This window comes from Narcine bancroftii, chromosome 2 (assembly GCF_036971445.1).
Source record: "Narcine bancroftii isolate sNarBan1 chromosome 2, sNarBan1.hap1, whole genome shotgun sequence".
In the NCBI taxonomy this organism is placed as follows: Eukaryota; Metazoa; Chordata; class Chondrichthyes; order Torpediniformes; family Narcinidae; genus Narcine; species Narcine bancroftii.
The window spans coordinates 6,049,252-6,067,420 of NC_091470.1; the positions used below are offsets into that span (position 1 = coordinate 6,049,252).

Here is an 18,169-nt window from a genome sequence, read left to right on the forward strand (position 1 = left end):
TTCACTTGCTGGTTTAACATGCACCAGTTCCACCTCTTCCTCCGTACTTTGGTCGATCTCCGAGTCGCCATTTTGGGAGAGAGTTCCTTCTTGTTTCTGCCGGGGCTTCTTCGCGTCACACACGTGCGTCTGCTCAGTCTCTTCCTTTCCTCTTCCAGAGCGTCTCTTGGCCGAAGATGCTCCACCATTCCTCCCAGCCGCCGGGCTGCCTGCATGGGGCGGAGGAGCAGAACGAGCTACAGCCCCTGGCTTCTTCCTGTAAGTAGGCCCCTTTTCCGTTAAAGAAAAACTCCACTTCTCACTGGGAGCTCGAGGTCGCTGACACTTGCTGATTCTTCTTCGACATAAAGGCAAGTCCTTCCTGTTTTTCCTTTATTTTATCATTACCCGGGAGCTTCGGGAGGGCTACTTCCTTCCTCCTCGACATCACATGATGTTCCCCCCAAAGGGTAGGATTGCAGTGAAAAGAAAGATCCATCAGCACCAGGCAAGAGCAGAACGAGAGCACTGTGGTGGGGTTCATTCAAGAGCCTGATGGCTCCAGGGAAGAAACTATATTTAAAGCTGTTGGTTGTTACGGAGTCCAGAGGACCCCAAAACCCAGCAGCAATAGATATGCACCACAACACAGAGTTACTTTCATCTTGATGATGGGCTCCAGCCCGAAATGTCGGTTCTGTATCTCTGCCATCACTACCTAATGGACACCATTTGACCTGCTGAGTTTCTCCAGCGTTGGGTGTTTTTACTTCAACTCCAGGGTCTACAGAATTTTGTGATTTACCTTTCAGCCTGAAATATTGGTTCTGTATCTTTATCTTTGCTACATAAAGTCCACTGATTGACCTTTCTCCAGCATTGTGTTTTTACTGTGATCGGTTGTTGATTAGCTGGGATATTAAAGGTGATGGGAAAAAGGCCATGGGGCTGATGGGGAGAATGGATTAGCTCATGATTAAATAGCGGGGTAGGCTCGATGGGCTGAATGGTCTACTTCTGCTCTTACAGTTTGTCTTTTGATCCATCACTTCAAACAGGGAACATAGCCGAAGGCCTGACAAAATCCTTTGTTTGTTCTGCTACAGAGCAGGAACCCAGTGAAGAATGTTTCCCCCCCACCACCTCCTTCACCAGGCACCTGGAAAATGTTCTGACACGTCAGAAAATTCAAAGCAGTCTCCGCGTAGGATCTGCTGGCCAAGCTGCGTTGCAGTCTGACTGCTGGCTCGGCCTACCGGAGTCATGGATGTAATAGCTTTGACAGGAGTCCAAGACACATAACTGCATGCCATTAAAAACAATGGCAGTCCAAGCTTCTCAAAGCATGCCCTAGACACTACTGTGCTTGACACTCAAGCTGTTCCTCGAGCGGACGAACAGCCGTGGTTGGTGCCAGGTGTGGGGGAGGGGGGGTGGTTGTTGGGAGGTGGGTGATGGAGAGCAAGGGGAAAGAAGCCTCACCAGTTTCAGTGTTCATGACAGGATTTGCGCCACCTCAGTCTACGTCGACTCGTAAAACCAACGTCTTTCAAAGAAGAAAATTATATAAAATCTGAAAGAGTAAAAACAATGACTCAGAGATTGGACTCAGAGAGCATAGGAGAATATGGACCTTCTGGCCCACAAAGTTGAGCTGTAGGAACCCTTCTCAATGCTCTAGTTTTCTTACATTAAGGTTTTTTTTGCATTATTCTTACCATCTATTTTCTTAGATATATGCCCTTTGAGATGATCATTGCTGATCTAGCCACGTCAGTACCCTATTCCATAAGACTGTAAGGCATAGGAGCAAAATAGGCCATTCAGCCCATCGAATCTGCCCCACCATTTAATCACGAGCTGATCCATTTCCCCACTCAGCCTCACTGCCCGGCCTTCTCCCCATAACCTTTGAAGCCCTGGCTAATCAAGAACCTGCCAATCTCTGCCTTAAATACACCCAATGACCTGGCCTCCACAATCACCTGTGGCAACAAATTCCACAGATTCACTGCCCTCTGACTGAAGAAATTCCTCCATATCTCTGTTCTAAACGGATGCCCTTCAATCCTGAAGTTGTTTTGTCTTGTCCTAGACTTTCCCACCGTGGGAAACAACCTTTCAACATTTATTCTGACCACGCCTTTCAACATGTGAAACATTTCAATGAGAAATTTAATTCTACTATTTTGGGGTGTGTTGCAGAGACTGATAACAGTGGGGATTAAACTGTTCTTGAATCTGGAGATGCTCAAGAACATTTCTCTCCATAACTCTTGATTCCTTTAGCCAGAAATGCTGGAGGAACTCAGTGCACCTGACAGTGCCCATAGAGGGTGAAGATATATAACCAAGGTTTTGGACTTGAGGTCAGCCCACTCCTGTTCACGCTACTGGCCCACGACGGCATCACCAGATCTTGCTCCATCAGTGACATCGAATTTGCAGATGACCCGACAGTCATTGGCCTCACCAACAATGAGTCACACTACTCTGAAGAGATGGAGAATCTCGTGAAATGGTGCGAGAGGAACATCCTGAGTCTCAACGTGGACAAGTTGAAGGAGATGATCGCAGACTTCAGGACCAGTATTGGCCACCATCCACTACACATCAACAACTCTGTAGTAGAGAGAGTGGAGAGCACCAAGTTCCTCAACATCTCCTCAATTGTTAGGAAGGCGCAACAGTGACTGTAATTCCTGAGAAGACTGAAATGGGCAAGGCAACGGCCACCATCATCTCAACCTTCTACATGAGCTCTCCCGAAAGGGTCCTGGCCGACTGCATTGCAGTGTGGTACGGTTGTTGCAGAGAAATGGATCGGAGGTCAATCCACAGGACCATAAGAGTGGCAGAGAGGATCACTGGAGTCTTCCTCTCCCTCCCCCCCTCCCTCCATTGACATGATCTACCAGGATTGTTATCTGAAGAGGGTGAGCAAAATCATTTAGGATATTTACTATCCCACACACAGAAACTTTCAGCTACTCCTGTTGGGGGAGAGATCCAGGAGGATCAGAGCTAGCACCCCCAGGCTGAGGATCAGCTTCTTCCCAAGGGCAGTGAGAATGCTGAACGACCAAAGGAACTGGACACACTGACCCCCTGAGACTCTCATATTTACAATATTCATATTTATATGAATAAACAATATTCATATATTTATTTCCATATATATTATTTGTCTGTATGTGCGTTATGTCTGGTTGTGTCTGCGTGTTTTTGTAGCGAGGACTGGAGAACGCTGTTTCATCCTAGAATGCTTCCACCAGCGTTGTCTCCGCTCCATCCTCAACATTCATTGGAGCGCTTTCATCCCTAACGTCGAAGTATTCGAGATGGCAGAGGTCGACAGCATCGAGTCCACGCTGCTGAAGATCCAGCTGCGCTGGGTGGGTCACGTCTCCAGAATGGAGGACCATCGCCTTCCCAAGATCGTGTTCTATGGCGAGCTCTCCACTGGCCACCGTGACAGAGGTGCACCAAAGAAAAGGTACAAGGACTGCCTAAAGAAATCTCTTGGTGCCTGCCCCATTGACCACCACCAGTGGGCTGATATCGCCTCAAACCGTGCATCTTGGCGCCTCACAGTTTGGCGGGCAGCAACCTCCTTTGAAGAAGACCGCAGAGCCCACCTCACTGACAAAAGGCAAAGGAGGAAAAACCCAACGCCCAACCCCAACCAACCAATATTTCCCTGCAACCGCTGCAACCGTGTCTGCCTGTCCCGCATCGGACTTGTCAGCCACCAACGAGCCTGCAGCTGACGTGGACATTTACCCCCTCCATAAATCATCGTCTGCGAAGCCAAGCCAAAGAGAAGAAAGAGAAGATTTGTACAGATGACAATGAACGTGATTTTCTGTGGCAGGGAGTTCCACAAGTTCACAACTCTCTGAGTGAAGAGGTTTCTACTCACCTTAGACCTGAAATTCCTATCCTAAGTCTCTGTGACCCCTCATTCTGGGCTTGAGGGGTAGGGCCAATTAATTGGAAGATTTTTCCCAGGGGCTCCAATTTCCTCCCACCATTCAAACATACCGTGGATGTCCGTTAACTGGGTGTAAATTGGTGGACACGGGCTCATGGGGCAAAAGGGCCTGTTACTGTGCTGTATGACTAACTTTAAATTAAATCATCAACTCCAGTCTGACCGTCGCTTTGCCGAGGGGCCATCATCTGAGGCAAACACTTCAATTTCAGTCAGAACAATGTCCTTTTAAAAGAAAATCAACAAATCATACAAACATAGAAGATAGGAGCAGGAGTAGGTCATTCGGCCCTTCGAGCCTGCTCCGCCATTCAACAAGATCATGGCTGATCTTAAAGTTCAGTACCCCGTCCCCGCCTTCTCTCCGTAACCTTTAATACCCTTATACTGAAGAAATAGATCTAATTCCCTCTTAAATAGATTGAATGAACCTGCCTCTACTGCCCTCTGTGGCAATGAATTCCACAGATTCACCACCCTCTGGGTCAAGAAATTCCTCCTCATCTCGGTCCTAAATGGTTTGCCTATTATCCTCAAACCATGGCCCCGGGTTCGGGATTTTCCCATCCTTGGAAACATCCCATCTGCATCCATTCTGTCCAGTCCTGCCAGAATTTTATAGGTCTCTATGAGATCCCCTCTCAATCTTCTAAACTCCAGCGAGTACAATCCCAATTTGCGCAATCTTTCCTCCTAAGTCATTCCTGCCATTCCAGGTATCAGCCTGGTGAATCGCCTCTGCACTCCCTCCATTGCAAGAACATCCTTCCTTAGATAAGGTGACCAAAACTGCACACAATACTCCAGGTGGGGTCTCACCAAGGCCCTGTACAGCTGCAGTAAGGTATCCTTGTTCCTAGACTCAAACCCTCTTGATATGAAGGCCAAAATACCATTTGCCTTTTTAACCGCCTGCTGTACCTGCATGCTCGCCTTCAGAGACTGGTGTTCAAGTACCCCTAGGTCTCTCTGCACTTCCCCATCTCTTCATCTATTGCCATTCAAATAGTAATCTGCCCTCCGGTTTGTATTACCAAAGTGGATAACCTCACATTAATCCACATTGTCGTGTATTTGCCATGGATCTGCCCAGTCCCTCAATTTATCCAAATCACACTGGAGCTTCCTGACACCCTCTTCCGTGCATACAACCCCTCCTAGCTTAGTGTCATCTGCGAATTTGAAGATATTCCATCCAATCCCCTCATCCAGATCATTAATGTAAATTGTGAACAGCTGGGGTCCCAGTACAGATCCCTGTGGCACCCCACTGGTCACCGCCTGCCACTCAGAAAATGAGCCATTTATCCCAACTCTGTCTTCTACCTGCCAGCCAGTTCTCAATCCACATCAATACTTTTCCCCCAATCCCATGAGCCTTGATTTTGGAAGCTAGTCGTTTATGCGGGACCTTATCGAAGGCCTTTTGGAAGTCCAGGTACACCACATCCACTGGCTCTCCCCCATCTATTTTACCTGTCACCATCTCAAAGAATTCCAATAGATTTGTCAAGCACGATTTACCTTTTGTAAATCCATGTTGACTCCGTCCGATCCCTTCTCTGCTAGTCATATGCTCCGCTATTACATCCTTAATAATGAATTCCATCATTTTGCCCACTACTGATGTAAGGCTCACCGGCCTATAATTCCCCGCTTTTTCTCCACCCCCCTTTTTAAATAGTGGGGAAACATTAGCTACCCTCCAATCCATGGGTACTGATCCTGAGTCTATCGAGTTCTGGAAAATAATTCTTAAAGCATCTGCTATCTGAATGGCCACTTCCTTAAGTACCCTAGGATGTAGATTATCAGGCCCTTGGGATTTATCTGCCTTCAATCCCATCAATTTCCCCAAGACCATGTCCTTAGAGATACTGATTTCTTTCAGTTCCTCCCTTGCATTAGTCTCTATGTTTCCCAACATCCTTGGGAGGTTATTTGTATCCTCTCTTGTAAAAACAGAACTAAAGTAAGATTTAATTGGTCTGCCATTTCCTTATTCCCCATTATATATTCCCCTGATTCCGACTGCAAAGGACCTACTCTGGATTTCACCAATCTTTTTCTCTTGACATATTTATAAAAGCTTTTGCAGTCGGTTTTTATATTTGCCACAAGGTTACTTTCGTAATTTATTTTTGCTCTCTTGATTAATCCCTTTGTCCTCCTTTGGTGCATCTTGAACTGCTTCCAGTCTTCGGTTGTGGTACTTTTTTTGGCCAATTGATATGCTCTCTCTTTGGACCTAATGCTGTCTCTAATTTCCCTTGTTATCCACGGTTGAGTCACCTTTTTTGGTTTATTTTTATGCCAAACCGGTATAAACGATTTTTGCAATTTCTCCATTAGATCTGTGAATGCTTTCCATTCTCTATCCACAGTCAACTCCCCCATAAACACCACCCAATCAATCTTACTCAACTCCCGTCTCATACCATCATAATTCCCTTTATTTAAATTCAGGACCTTAGTCTCGGTTTTAATTTCATCACTCTCCGTGTCGAGTGAGAATTCGATCATATTGTGATCGCTCCTACCCAAAGGGCCTCGTACAACAAGATTGTTGATTAGCCCCTTATCATTGCATAATACCCAATCTAAAGTGGCCTGCTCCCGAGTTGATTCCTCGACATATTGGTCTAGATAACCGTCCCGTAAACATTCAAGGAATTCCTCCTCCTCAGTATTTTTACCAATTTGACTAGTCCAATCTATATGTAAATTAAAGTCTCCCATGATGGCAGCTGTTCCCTTATTGCACGCTTTTCTAATTTCTCTTTTAATGCCTTCCCTCACCTCTACACTACTATTTGGAGGCCTATATACCACCCCCACTAACGTTTTCCGCCCCTTGCTATTCCTCAATTCTATCCATATAGATTCCGCATCTTCTGAGTTGATATCCTCTCTGTCAATCGTGTCGGTCCCTTCTCTCACCATCAATACTACCACGCCCTCTTTTCTTTCTTGCCGATCCCTCCTAAATATCGTATACCCCGGGATGTTAAGTTCCCGGGCTTGCCCAACCTGCAGCCATATTTCTGTAATCCCAATCAAATCATATTTGTTTATCTCAATTTCCACAGCTAATTCATCTACCTTGTTCCGAATGCTTCTTGCATTAAGATATAAAGCCTTCAGATTTGCTTTTTTCACCCTCCTTGCTCTTTCTGATTTTTTACTTTCGCTGCCTAACTTTTACTGTTTTATCTTTTCTGGCCTTTACCCTATCATACAGGTTCCCACCCCCCTGCCAAATTAGTTTAAACCGCACCCGACGGCTGTACCAAACCTAGCTGCCAATATATTGACCCCTTTTGGGTTTAGGTGTAACCCATCCTTCTTGTAGAGGTCATGCCTTCCCCAAAAGAGATCCCAATGATCCAAGAAGCCAAAACCCTGTCCTTTACACCAGCCCCTCAGCCACACATTCATTTTTCTTAACTTTCCATTTTTGTCCTCAGTTACACTTGGCACAGGTAGCAAACCAGAGATGACCACCCTGGCTGTCCTATTTCTTAGTTTCTGTCCTAGATCTCTGTAATCCTTTTTCAGTACTTCCTCCTTTTTATCTATGTCATTGGTACCCACATGTACCAAGACATCAGGCTGTTCGCCTTCCCCTTTTAGAATATCCTGGACCCGATTTGAGATATCTCGCACCCTTGCACCAGGGAGGCAGCACACCATGCGGGCATACCTATCTGGCTCACAGAATCTCCTGTCTGTATTTCTGACAATGGAGTCCAAATGACCACTGCATTCCTCTTTACCTTTTGGTCCACCATGCCAGGCTCAGTGCCAGCAACCTGGTCATCTCCCTCTACAGCATTCAACACAATATACCTGTTACTGAGAGGGATATTCACAGGTGTGCTCTCCATTTTCCTGGTATTTTTCTTCCCTCCTCTGACAGTTACCCACTTACCTGACACATCTGGTCTTGGGGTAACTATGTCCCTGAAAGTTGAATCTATCAGCTCCTCACTCTCCCTTACCAGCCGTAGGTCCTCAAGTTGCAGCTCCAGTTCCCCAACCCGGTCCTTAAGGAACTGCATCTGACGCAGATGTGGCTATTTGGGAGGGTGGGACTCACCCGTGGTTCCCACATCTGACATCCAGTACAAAGCACTAACCCCATAGGCATGACTGAGCTAAAATAATGCTACTTACCTTTCTCCTCGCCTGCTTTTGCCTAAGCCTGTTGAGCCAAAGGTTGGAAGTCCCACTCCTTCAGTGCCCCACTTACTAATTACCCAAATTTGTAAGTCCAGCTATTTATTCTACTCACCCTCTGATGCTGTCTCTTGGCTCCTCCTCCTCTCACCCGACACCAGGCACTGACTCACTGTCTCCTCCGACCCCGAGTCTGACCATCCTATTGTCATTCTTTGTTCCAGATGTTGATCTTATTGAAAATCTATTTCATGGGTGCTTCCTTTTTTTCCAGAAATGTTTATTTTGCATATTATTGCAACATACATGCCGATGGATCAAACAGGAGTGGCTGCGGGAGGCGAATCCACGGACACTCAGCGACACTGAAGAGATTCTCTTTTGCACATCTTTCTCCTGTTGTTAGGGGCGCCGGGCAACGCTCGTTTGCCTTATGGCAGGAAGAACTTGAAGTGTATCGCGAATATTACATTTTTAATGGTTAAATGCTTGAAAATAAAAGGAACCTTGAAAATGGATCCTTTCTGATCAGTTTCCAAGTCTTTCATATTTATAGAATGGTTACAGCCAAGGAGGCCATTCAGTTGACCATGTTGATGCTAACTCTCTAACAGAACAAATCAGTTGCTGTACCCCATCACCCCCTCTTCATTCTCTGTTCCAATCCCCCCTCCCCATACATTTATCCGATTCTCCCTTGAAGGCCAGAATGGAACCTGCAACCAGTATAGGTTGTGCATTCCAGATTCCAGAGCATGGGGGCGGTGCCATCAACGTGTCATTGTTACAGCACCAGTGACAATCAACCAATGATAGTAGCTTTAGATGCTGAAAAGGCTTTTGATAGAGTGGAATGGAGTTTTTTTAATTTAATGTTTTTGAGAAATTTAAGTTGGAATCACTCTTTATTGATTGGGTTAAGGCTTTATATAAAAATCCATCTGCTAGGGTGGTGACCAATGAGCAAATATCATCTTCATTTATGTTAAACAGATCGACTAGACAAAGATGCCCGTTGACACCAGGCTTACTTGCGTTGGTAATTGAACCATTGGCTCAAGCAATTAGACAAAATGTTAATATCAAAGGTATTAGATTAATTTTATATTCATCTGGACCTATTTGCGGATGATGTTTTAATATATTTAAAACATCCTAAGGAACCGTTGGGTTATTTACAAAAGCAATTGGAGCAATATCGGGAACTTTCCGGTTATAAAGTTAATTGGGAGAAGTTAAAATATTACCAGTAGCAGATGAGTATTTGGATTGTAAGCAGATGCCAGTTTCGATGGTCAAATAAGATTAAATATTTAGGAATAGTTATTGATGCTAATTATCAACATTTACACAAGTTAACTATATACCTTTATAAACAAAATTAAATTTGATTTAAACAGGTAGAAAGACTTACCGTTAACTTTATTAAGACAAGTGAATTGTATCAAAATGAATATTTTTCCTCGTTCACAGTATCTTTTCCAGTCTACGCCTTGTCACCTTCCAAAGGATTTTTTTAAAGAATTAAATGCGACAGTTGGGAGTATTTTTATGGAAAGGTAAATTATCAAAAGTATCCTTACAAAAGTTGACATAGAAATATGCTTTTGGGGGACTTCAATTATCACATTTTCAGAATGATTATGAGGCAGCTCAGTTAATATTAATAGGATGTTTGATAAAGACCAACCTCCTAGTTGGGCTAAGGTTGAATTGATCCAGATTTCAGAACAAAATATAGATCAATTCATTTATAAATGGAATCCTTATCTTTTACAAAAAATATGATTTACCTGTATTGAAACATTTCATGGAGACATGGTATACCAAGGATCAAATTATTGGAATTAAAGGTTAAATTTCAGCTAATACCCCAATATGTCAGAATAAATTATTTCCCTTCTCGGTGAATAATTATTATTTGAGATTGTGGGAACAGAAGGGTATTAGACTTGTGGGAGATTGTTATGAAGAAGGATCATTTTTGTCATTTAATAGATTAAAGGAAAAGTTTGGGATTACGTCTAATACATTGTTTGCATATTATCAAATACGCACTTGGTTATTAGATAATTTAGGGCGCGAATTAAAATTACCTAAAAGATCCAAGTTTGAACGTTTATTAACTGATGGGAGTAAAAAAAAGTTTTATTTCAGAAATCTAAGATTTATTGCAAAAGATGACGACTAAACCCAATTTATATAAAACTAAAATTAAATGGGAGAATGATTTATCTATCCCAATATCTCTGGAGGTTAGTATGACGAGATTAATGTGAGATATAGTTTGCTTCATTCTAATTTTTTTTTTAACACCAATTGTATTTAACTCCTGAGAAGTTAAAAAAAAAGATATGGCTTTAGCTCTTCAGATTTATGTTTTAGATGTGGAAAAGAAATAGATACTTTTTTGCATTCAGTTTGGCTTTTCGTAAAGGTAAAGCCTTTTTGGTATATGAAGTTTTTGGAAGATTTATTCAAATTCAAACTAACTCTTGATTCGTTTCTATTTTTATTAGGATATTCTACAATGTTGACTTTGGGTTTAAAATTAGACAAATTTCAATAGCATTTATTCGGTTAGCTTTAGCAGCTGCTAGGAAATGTACAGCAATTACATGGAAGAATGACATTGGATTAAATATTCAAAGATGACACACTGAATTGAGAATTTGTAGACCTCCAGAAAAGATAACATAATTTGCACAATGATTATTCTTTCTTTATTAAAAGATGGAATCCGTATTTGGAGATTGTTAGATGAGATTCAAACCATCCTCGGCATTAAATTACTGATAAATATGCATTTTAGCTCCATTTATTATTAGTTTTTTTTGGGGGGGGAGAAAATTTTGTAATTATCATTATACTTTATATAGTTGTATTTTAACTTTGGTTCAATAAAGTTATACTAAAGATGAGAGCAAATATTGGTCGTGCTTTGCTTGTAGCAGTTGTTTGAATAAAATGGCGTCGCCAAGGATGAAGAGCTGGTTGATGTCACTCGCCGTTGGGGTGACTAGTGTTTCCTTATCCCTGCTTAGTGAGAGTCTTTATTACCATATTATTATTTTATCTGTAAACGGAGTAGAGGGAGTTAATTGTCTATAATGTTATTGTTTGTCCTTCGGGCGATTCCGTGGAGGGGGGGAAACCTGCAGATGCAGCGACGGTTAAATGTTTTCAAAGAATGTGACTGAAAATAAAATGAAATGCTTAAAAGTTTATATATTCATGCAAGTGAAGTTTGTTCACTGTAAGTAGTTTTGCCTTTTAAACTGTTTATTAATGCTGGAGCATTAGTTAGGCAATGTAAGAATCTCAAGCAACCGGAAGACTCGCTTAACTGGCATCTACCAATCCCTGTGGGTGCCGAATATTGCTTTCTTACATTTTTATGTATTATTATATGAAAATAAGTGATTTAAAGAATTGTTCAAACTTCAAAATAATGACCAACCAGACCATACTTTATTGTTGATGTTTAGCTACAATTACAAAAAGAAACCATTAAAAGGTAAAATTGTGATCCATAAGGTGCAGAATGCAAATCTCTGCAGCAAGTTTACAGTATGAATTAGATAGATTCGATGTCCCTTAAAGACTCCTGCAGTATGTGACAACGCACTGAGTTTAGTTCCAATGCATTTTGTATTCACTCCCATTCTACTGCAGGTGCTTAAAACAAAATCACACTATTTACAAATGCCCGCAACACTCAAACGCCTCGCAAACACGCACTTTTTTCTCTTCTTAAATGTCACAGTTATCATTCTGGTAGAAAACACCAACAAAACAATACCTGCCTCCGCTGCTGCAGACCTTGCTGTTGCAATGAGGTTAGAGTGCATCAAAGTCATGTGTTGTCCAGTGAGTGAGGGACTGCAGGCACACGACAGATAGCAAGTTCATCACCTTTCACAAATACAACCTTAGCAGTTATTACAGCAGCAAGGCCCAAACCTAAAATAAACAAATCTCTTCTCATCAAGCATATTAGCATATACATTTCTTGTTTGAAATGAGGTAAAGCATGGTGCCAAGTGCAATGCTCAAGTCGTGCTACATGTGTACAACAGCAACGGGGGGAAAGGAGAACTGTGGTTTGTGTCTTGACCAAGACAAGGAGGAAATAAATTGCAGCATTGATTAGGACTTTAAATGCAGAAGGTTGTTACAGTCGAAAAATACGATTTCATAAGTGAATATAAATGACAGAAACAGCCCTCGCCTCACTTGATTCTTTTAAAAAGTCTGATGCACTGTTAATACTGGAAACAATTCCAAATTGGTGACATTGTTTAATGTCAAATTGTTTGACATTTCTAGGTAAATACAGTTTCTTTGTAAAGAAAGCGTGATAATATAAAGACGAGTGCTTGGCCAGGTCAATGGCAACATGATATCTGAAAGAGTTTGAAGCGAGTGGAAACTGGAACAAATGTATTTTCCGATTAAAATGAGCCACGCCAATCAATTACGTACACGTGACAGCAATTTTAAAAACAATTACTTACTTTTTAGCTTGTGCATTCATAAAAGGTAGCTGTACTACTTCCGTTGACAGCTTTAAAAGGCTTTAATTTTCCAAGTTAAAGGAAAACACGGCAGGATGGGATTTAAAAACTGAACACCCTATTTCAAATTTGTCTCAGATTCACACGAACGACCAAAGCAAAAAGGCTAGCGTTCAAAATCTGAAGCACATCATGGCAGGAAAGGTGGGTAATAACAACTGCAGTGGGGGGGGGGGGGTTTGAGGATTTTTCTGGAGAGCATTGAGACAAAGTTCCCAAATGTAAAAGTTTTAAAAAGTAAATTAAAAGAGGTAATGTAGTTACAGTGCAAAACAATTATTTAAACATTTCAAGCATAATATAAAAACATAGCACCAAAAATAACGAGAAATCAAAAATGCATGCAAATAAGAACTGAGGTATTTAAAGGGAAGAACGCCTAATTGCTTTCTACTGAAAACAGAACCACTACTTTGAGCTGAGCCAAGTAGGATGCATCCTCTCTTTAAAAGCTTGTACGCTGAAGACTGATTAAATGTGATCAATATTTTATCACAGGATTTTCCGTTCCATGCCTGTGCCGTATGTATTTTTAAAAAAACTTTTATAAGACAAGATGAAGCAACGTGAATGTGGTTTCTTCACAAACACACAGCTTTTGGTGTATGTGCTAGGGACAAACACAGAGGATAGCAGGAGCTGGTTCGGGAGAGTGCTTGTCCTCTGTGTCTGTTCTGCTTGTGTCCATTTGTGTGTGTGTGTGTGCATGTGCCTGTGTAAGCCTATATACATGTACAGTGCTGTGCCTGCATGTTGGTTTGTGCACGTATGCATTTAACCCCACCCCTCTTATAAATGGGAAGGTGCTCATTAATAAAATAACCCTTCCAAATTTTTTTTTTTACAAAAGTCTGCAGCATATTTTATGAATGATAGGTCTAAAGTCATCGTCGTTCGAGCAACAGTTGCTGTACTGCAGCACCAACTCAACGTCCTTTGCGTTTGGAAGCCCCGCACTCACGTTGTCAGCACAATGCACACTTTCCCTCAAGACCACAGTGTAAATTTAGCTGCTACTTGCATCAAAAAGAAAATTGTCAACACCTCAAATCTAACTTTCTGAATCCATTTATCTGTATATTAAACTATATGTGCAGCTATCTCTCTCGCTCTGCAATAAGTTACATAACCACAGCTCTAATTGGAAGTCAGTCAAGGGCTGCAATTAATTATCATGTGTATTAAATGGGAATGTAAAAATCGGCCATAGACATGTATCAAAAGGTTCAAGAAAACAAAACAAGTAGGGGTTATTTTCAATTAAGGCAAAACCCTTTTGATTAAATGCAAGAGACTCATGGTGTGGCATTAAGTTGAACAAATGCTTCTGTAAATGCCAGTCGCTTTAAGTGAAACCTGTTCCTATTTAAATTAAGTGCAAAACAAGGACCGGGAATCCCACCTCAAAACGTGAACAGATGACAAAGGGAACAGGACGATACTGGCACGCTCGCTCTCTCTGACCAGCTCATACACGACAGTTTTACACACTGTGGCTAGTGCACACTGTGGCACTAGTGCACAGGTCAAGAATTTCAAGATTACTAAAAATGTGCAGTCTAATAACTAATCACTTTCCAGCATAAGCTTCCTGGGCTCTCACTCAACACCAAGCAAAAGCTATTAAAAAAAATTAAGGAAACATCATAGGGAAACCCGACAACTGGTAAAATGCTTGCAAAATGAATATAAAGCACTCGTGTGATTAACTAGCAAAAAAAGGGCAGGAGGAGGGGAAGGATTGTGTTCGCGCAAGAACTTACGATATTCTACAATTAATCCTAAATGATACTACTGTAGAACAAACACTTTACACCTTCATAGAATCACTGGCTCACTCTCGATGACCCAGTCTCGTAGCCCCAGATGAGCTTATGAAGAGGTGTAGGCTTGGCGGGGGTGGGGGGAGGAGATGGTTCCTCAGCTGTTTTGCAACGGAGACTGATTTGCCTTCAGGCTCCTAAGTGCCCGCCGAGCCGCTGCAGACTTGGCGATCCTATAACTGCGGCCAACTCCTTTGAATTTTCCTTTGCCGACGACTTCCACAGTGACGCGGACTTTGCCATCGTATGTTCTTTCTGCAGGGCTTTAAGGGGAAGTAATAGTGAGAAATAAATCCATTTAATGGGACGTGTCAGTCAAACAAAAGGAGAAAAAAAATCAACATTTCACTCTTGTCGAGAATGAATAGACAGCGTTATGCTATTTAGTTCCAAGACTGTGCTGCTGCTCTTAACTTTGAAAGAGTATTTGATTGTGGCACATCTAATGACAGGCAATTTGTTTCAGACTACATTTTCTGTGCTATTACATACAAAAAAATGAAAACGGGAGCCTAGTCCTTGTGTAGTTCATACTATGCAAAATCATTCACAACCAGGATTTATCAAACCCATTAGATGCTCGAGCTACTGGGATGAAAATCAAGCTTGAATTTTTTGGATTAACCATCCTGGTCTCTGGACACGAATCCAGCAACTTTATTGCCATAAATGAATAGGAAATGGAAACCACATAGCTCCTCAATAAAATCATAAGACAGAGGAGCAGAAATAGTCCATTCAGCCCATCAAGTCTGCCCCACCATTTAAGCTGATCCATTTCCCCACTCAGCCCCTCTGCCCGGCCTTCTCCCCATAACCTTTGATGCCCTGGGTAATCAAGAACCTATCAATCTCTGCATTAAATACACCCAATGACCCGGCCTCCACAACCGTTTGTGAGAGTGAATCCCACAGATTCACCACCCAATGGATAAAGAAATTCTTCTGCACCTCTGTTGTAAGTGGATGCCCTTCATTCCTGATGTAAACCACTATTTTAATCGTACCTAATTGACTCGTTATGTGCACGGTTTCGTAGCTCTAAAGGAAATGGCCAATGACAATTTTTCTCAAGCAAAATACTTCAGTAACAGTTGGGTCTAGAGTAGTGGTTCTCAACCTTTTTCCCCATTCACATCCCACCTTAACCAATCCCTCACCGATCACAGAGCACTGATGGCATCGTGATTACTTAAAGTAGAATCTGAATTTAGGTGAGATCCTCCCTAATTCTCCCAAATTTCAAGAGTTGTCAAACACTTTCCATACGATAACACTTTCAATCCCGGAATCATCCTTGTGAACCTCCTCTGAATCCTCATTTATAACGTCAGCACATCCTTTCTTAAACGAGGACCCCCAAACTGCCCACAAAACTCCGTGTGGTCTCACCAAGCCACTTCAAGCTTCAACGTCACATCCCTGCTCTTGTATCTAATCCTCTTGAAATGAATGCCAGCACCTCAGGCTCAAGGTTTTTTTTTAATGTTCTTTGATTAGGGCTCACTAGGCGATTCTCTATATTTAGAGGCCATGCAGAAAGCACAATGACATCACTTATGTGAGAGTGAGGATCTCTCAGTGGTCACCCACTTCAATTCCCCATTCCAATCCTTTGCCGATATGTCTGTCCATGGTCCCATGCACTGGCACTCTAAGACCACCCACAGATGGGAGGAACAACACCTCATATTCGGTCTGGGCACCCTCCAGCCAGATGGTATTAACAACGACTTCTCCCGTTTCTGTTAGCCTGCCCCCCCACCCTATATCTCCTTTCCTCTTGCTCTGTCTCCCCCTGCTCTTCTCACTTTACACCTTTGACTGTGGGCTCAGGACGACAATAACATCTACAAATTTGCCGACAATACCATGCTAGTGGGTTGTAAAAAGAAAGGGGGTGAGTCGGCATCCAGGATGGAGATTGAAAACTTGGCTGAATGGTGCATTAATAACAACCTTGCACTCAATGTCACCAAAACTAACAAGCTGACTGTTGACTTCAGGAAGGGAAAGCCAGAGGTGGACGATCCAGTGATCTTTGGGGATCAGAGGTGGAGAGGGTGAGCAAATTTAAGTTCTTGGGAGTCACTATCTCGGAGGACCTTCCCTGGATCCAACATTCCAATGGCATCATGAAGAAAGCACGTCAGTCCCTCTGCTTCCTCAGGTGTTTGCAGAGGTTTGGTACGGCACCAGAAACCCTGGCAAATTTCTACAGAGGTGTGGTGGAAAGTGTGCTGACCGCCTGCATCACGGTCTGGTACAGGGACACCAATACCCCTGAGTGCAAAGCCCTGCAAAAGGTAGTGGACACAGTCCAGGACATCACAGGCAAAACCTTCCCCACCATGGAGAACATCTGCAGGGAACGCTGCTGACAGAGAGCAGCAGCGATCCTCAAGGACCCACGCTACCCTGCACATGCTCTGTTCTCGCTGCTGCCATCAGGAAAGAAGTATCAGTGCCACAAGACTCGCACCACCAGGTTCAGGACCAGTTCCACCATCAGACTCAATCAGGGACTCGTTTAAGGACTCGTACTTGTGCACTTCGTTGATTTTCTCTTTGTATTGCAGTTTGTTTACATTCATTATCCGTTTACAGTTCTTTGTTTAATGTTTACACGGTGTACAGTTTTTTTCCCCTACTACCAATAAGTAGAATTCTGCCCGGCCCGCAGGAAAAAGAATGTCGCCATATCCAATTAACACCTTTTTTCTGTTGGTCTGTGCTCCTCTCCCCGCATTTTTCTTCCTTCTCCCCAGCCTCCCCAGTAATTCAGGCACCTGCCCGCTTTTCCTGTGGATGCTGCGAGACCTGCTGAGTTCCTCCAGCATTTGTGTTTTTACTACAGTCACAGCGTCTGCAGACCTTCGTGCTTCACAATGCTTATGAACCTTGAAGTTATTCGATTTTTTTCTATTCACAATGAGTCCAAAACTTATAGAGATTTTAAAAAATGTGTTTAAAATTGTTTTACCATTTTCCTTTGTTCCAATTGCTTTTGGAGGTGAAAAATGGCAACAAGAATAATCACAGATGAGAAAATTATCCTGTTAAAATGGTAGCACTGCTGGAGCTGTGGTAATGGCACCATTGTTGCTGCTGTGGACCCGGGAGAGAGGTGACAGCTCTGCTCTGAAGTGTTCAACCTCCCAGTTCGAATGCCGATGGCTCCGTACAGGAGTTAAATGGCCTGTTATGGGAGCTGATGGTGTTTTTAAACTAAAATCCTGTAACCATGGGTCTGTGCCCAAGAAGGAGGAGCCTGATTTTGCCAACAGCCATGAGGACTTACAGACTCCGGGGGAGTAGTGGTCTGGTGCAAGGTACTAGAAAAGGGGAGAACAACCCCCATTGAGAAGGAGACAGGATAGTGACCATGCCAGCTGACCAGTGAGGGGGTCTGAGGGTCCCACACAGGCTATGGGCGACTTGCGGTTGGGGGTCCCGCATGGGTTGCTGGAGACTGGCATAAGGGAACCAAGTATCGGAACCAGGATTTGAGAGGGGGCCTCGGGCACCAAAACTTTCCTGATCATGTTGTAAGCTTTGGATCTGGAGCTCATGTTGTCAATGGATCGAACATAAGTCTGTATGGATGCAGAAGCTCT

General features: G+C 42.9%; 1 protein-coding gene across 8 annotated transcripts in view; it reads right to left on the bottom strand.

The window, feature by feature from the left end:
* Positions 1 to 11,601: 11,601 nt before the first annotated feature.
* The window catches only part of dicer1 (dicer 1, ribonuclease type III), a 173,393-nt gene continuing 166,825 nt past the window's right edge, over positions 11,602 to 18,169 (bottom strand). For all 8 annotated transcript variants that reach the window (XM_069915723.1, XM_069915725.1, XM_069915721.1 and 5 more), the window contains one exon: positions 11,602 to 14,815. In XM_069915723.1, the coding sequence (XP_069771824.1) occupies positions 14,650 to 14,815 (166 nt within the window). In that variant the 3' untranslated portion in view covers positions 11,602 to 14,649. The remainder of the gene's footprint in view (positions 14,816 to 18,169) is intronic.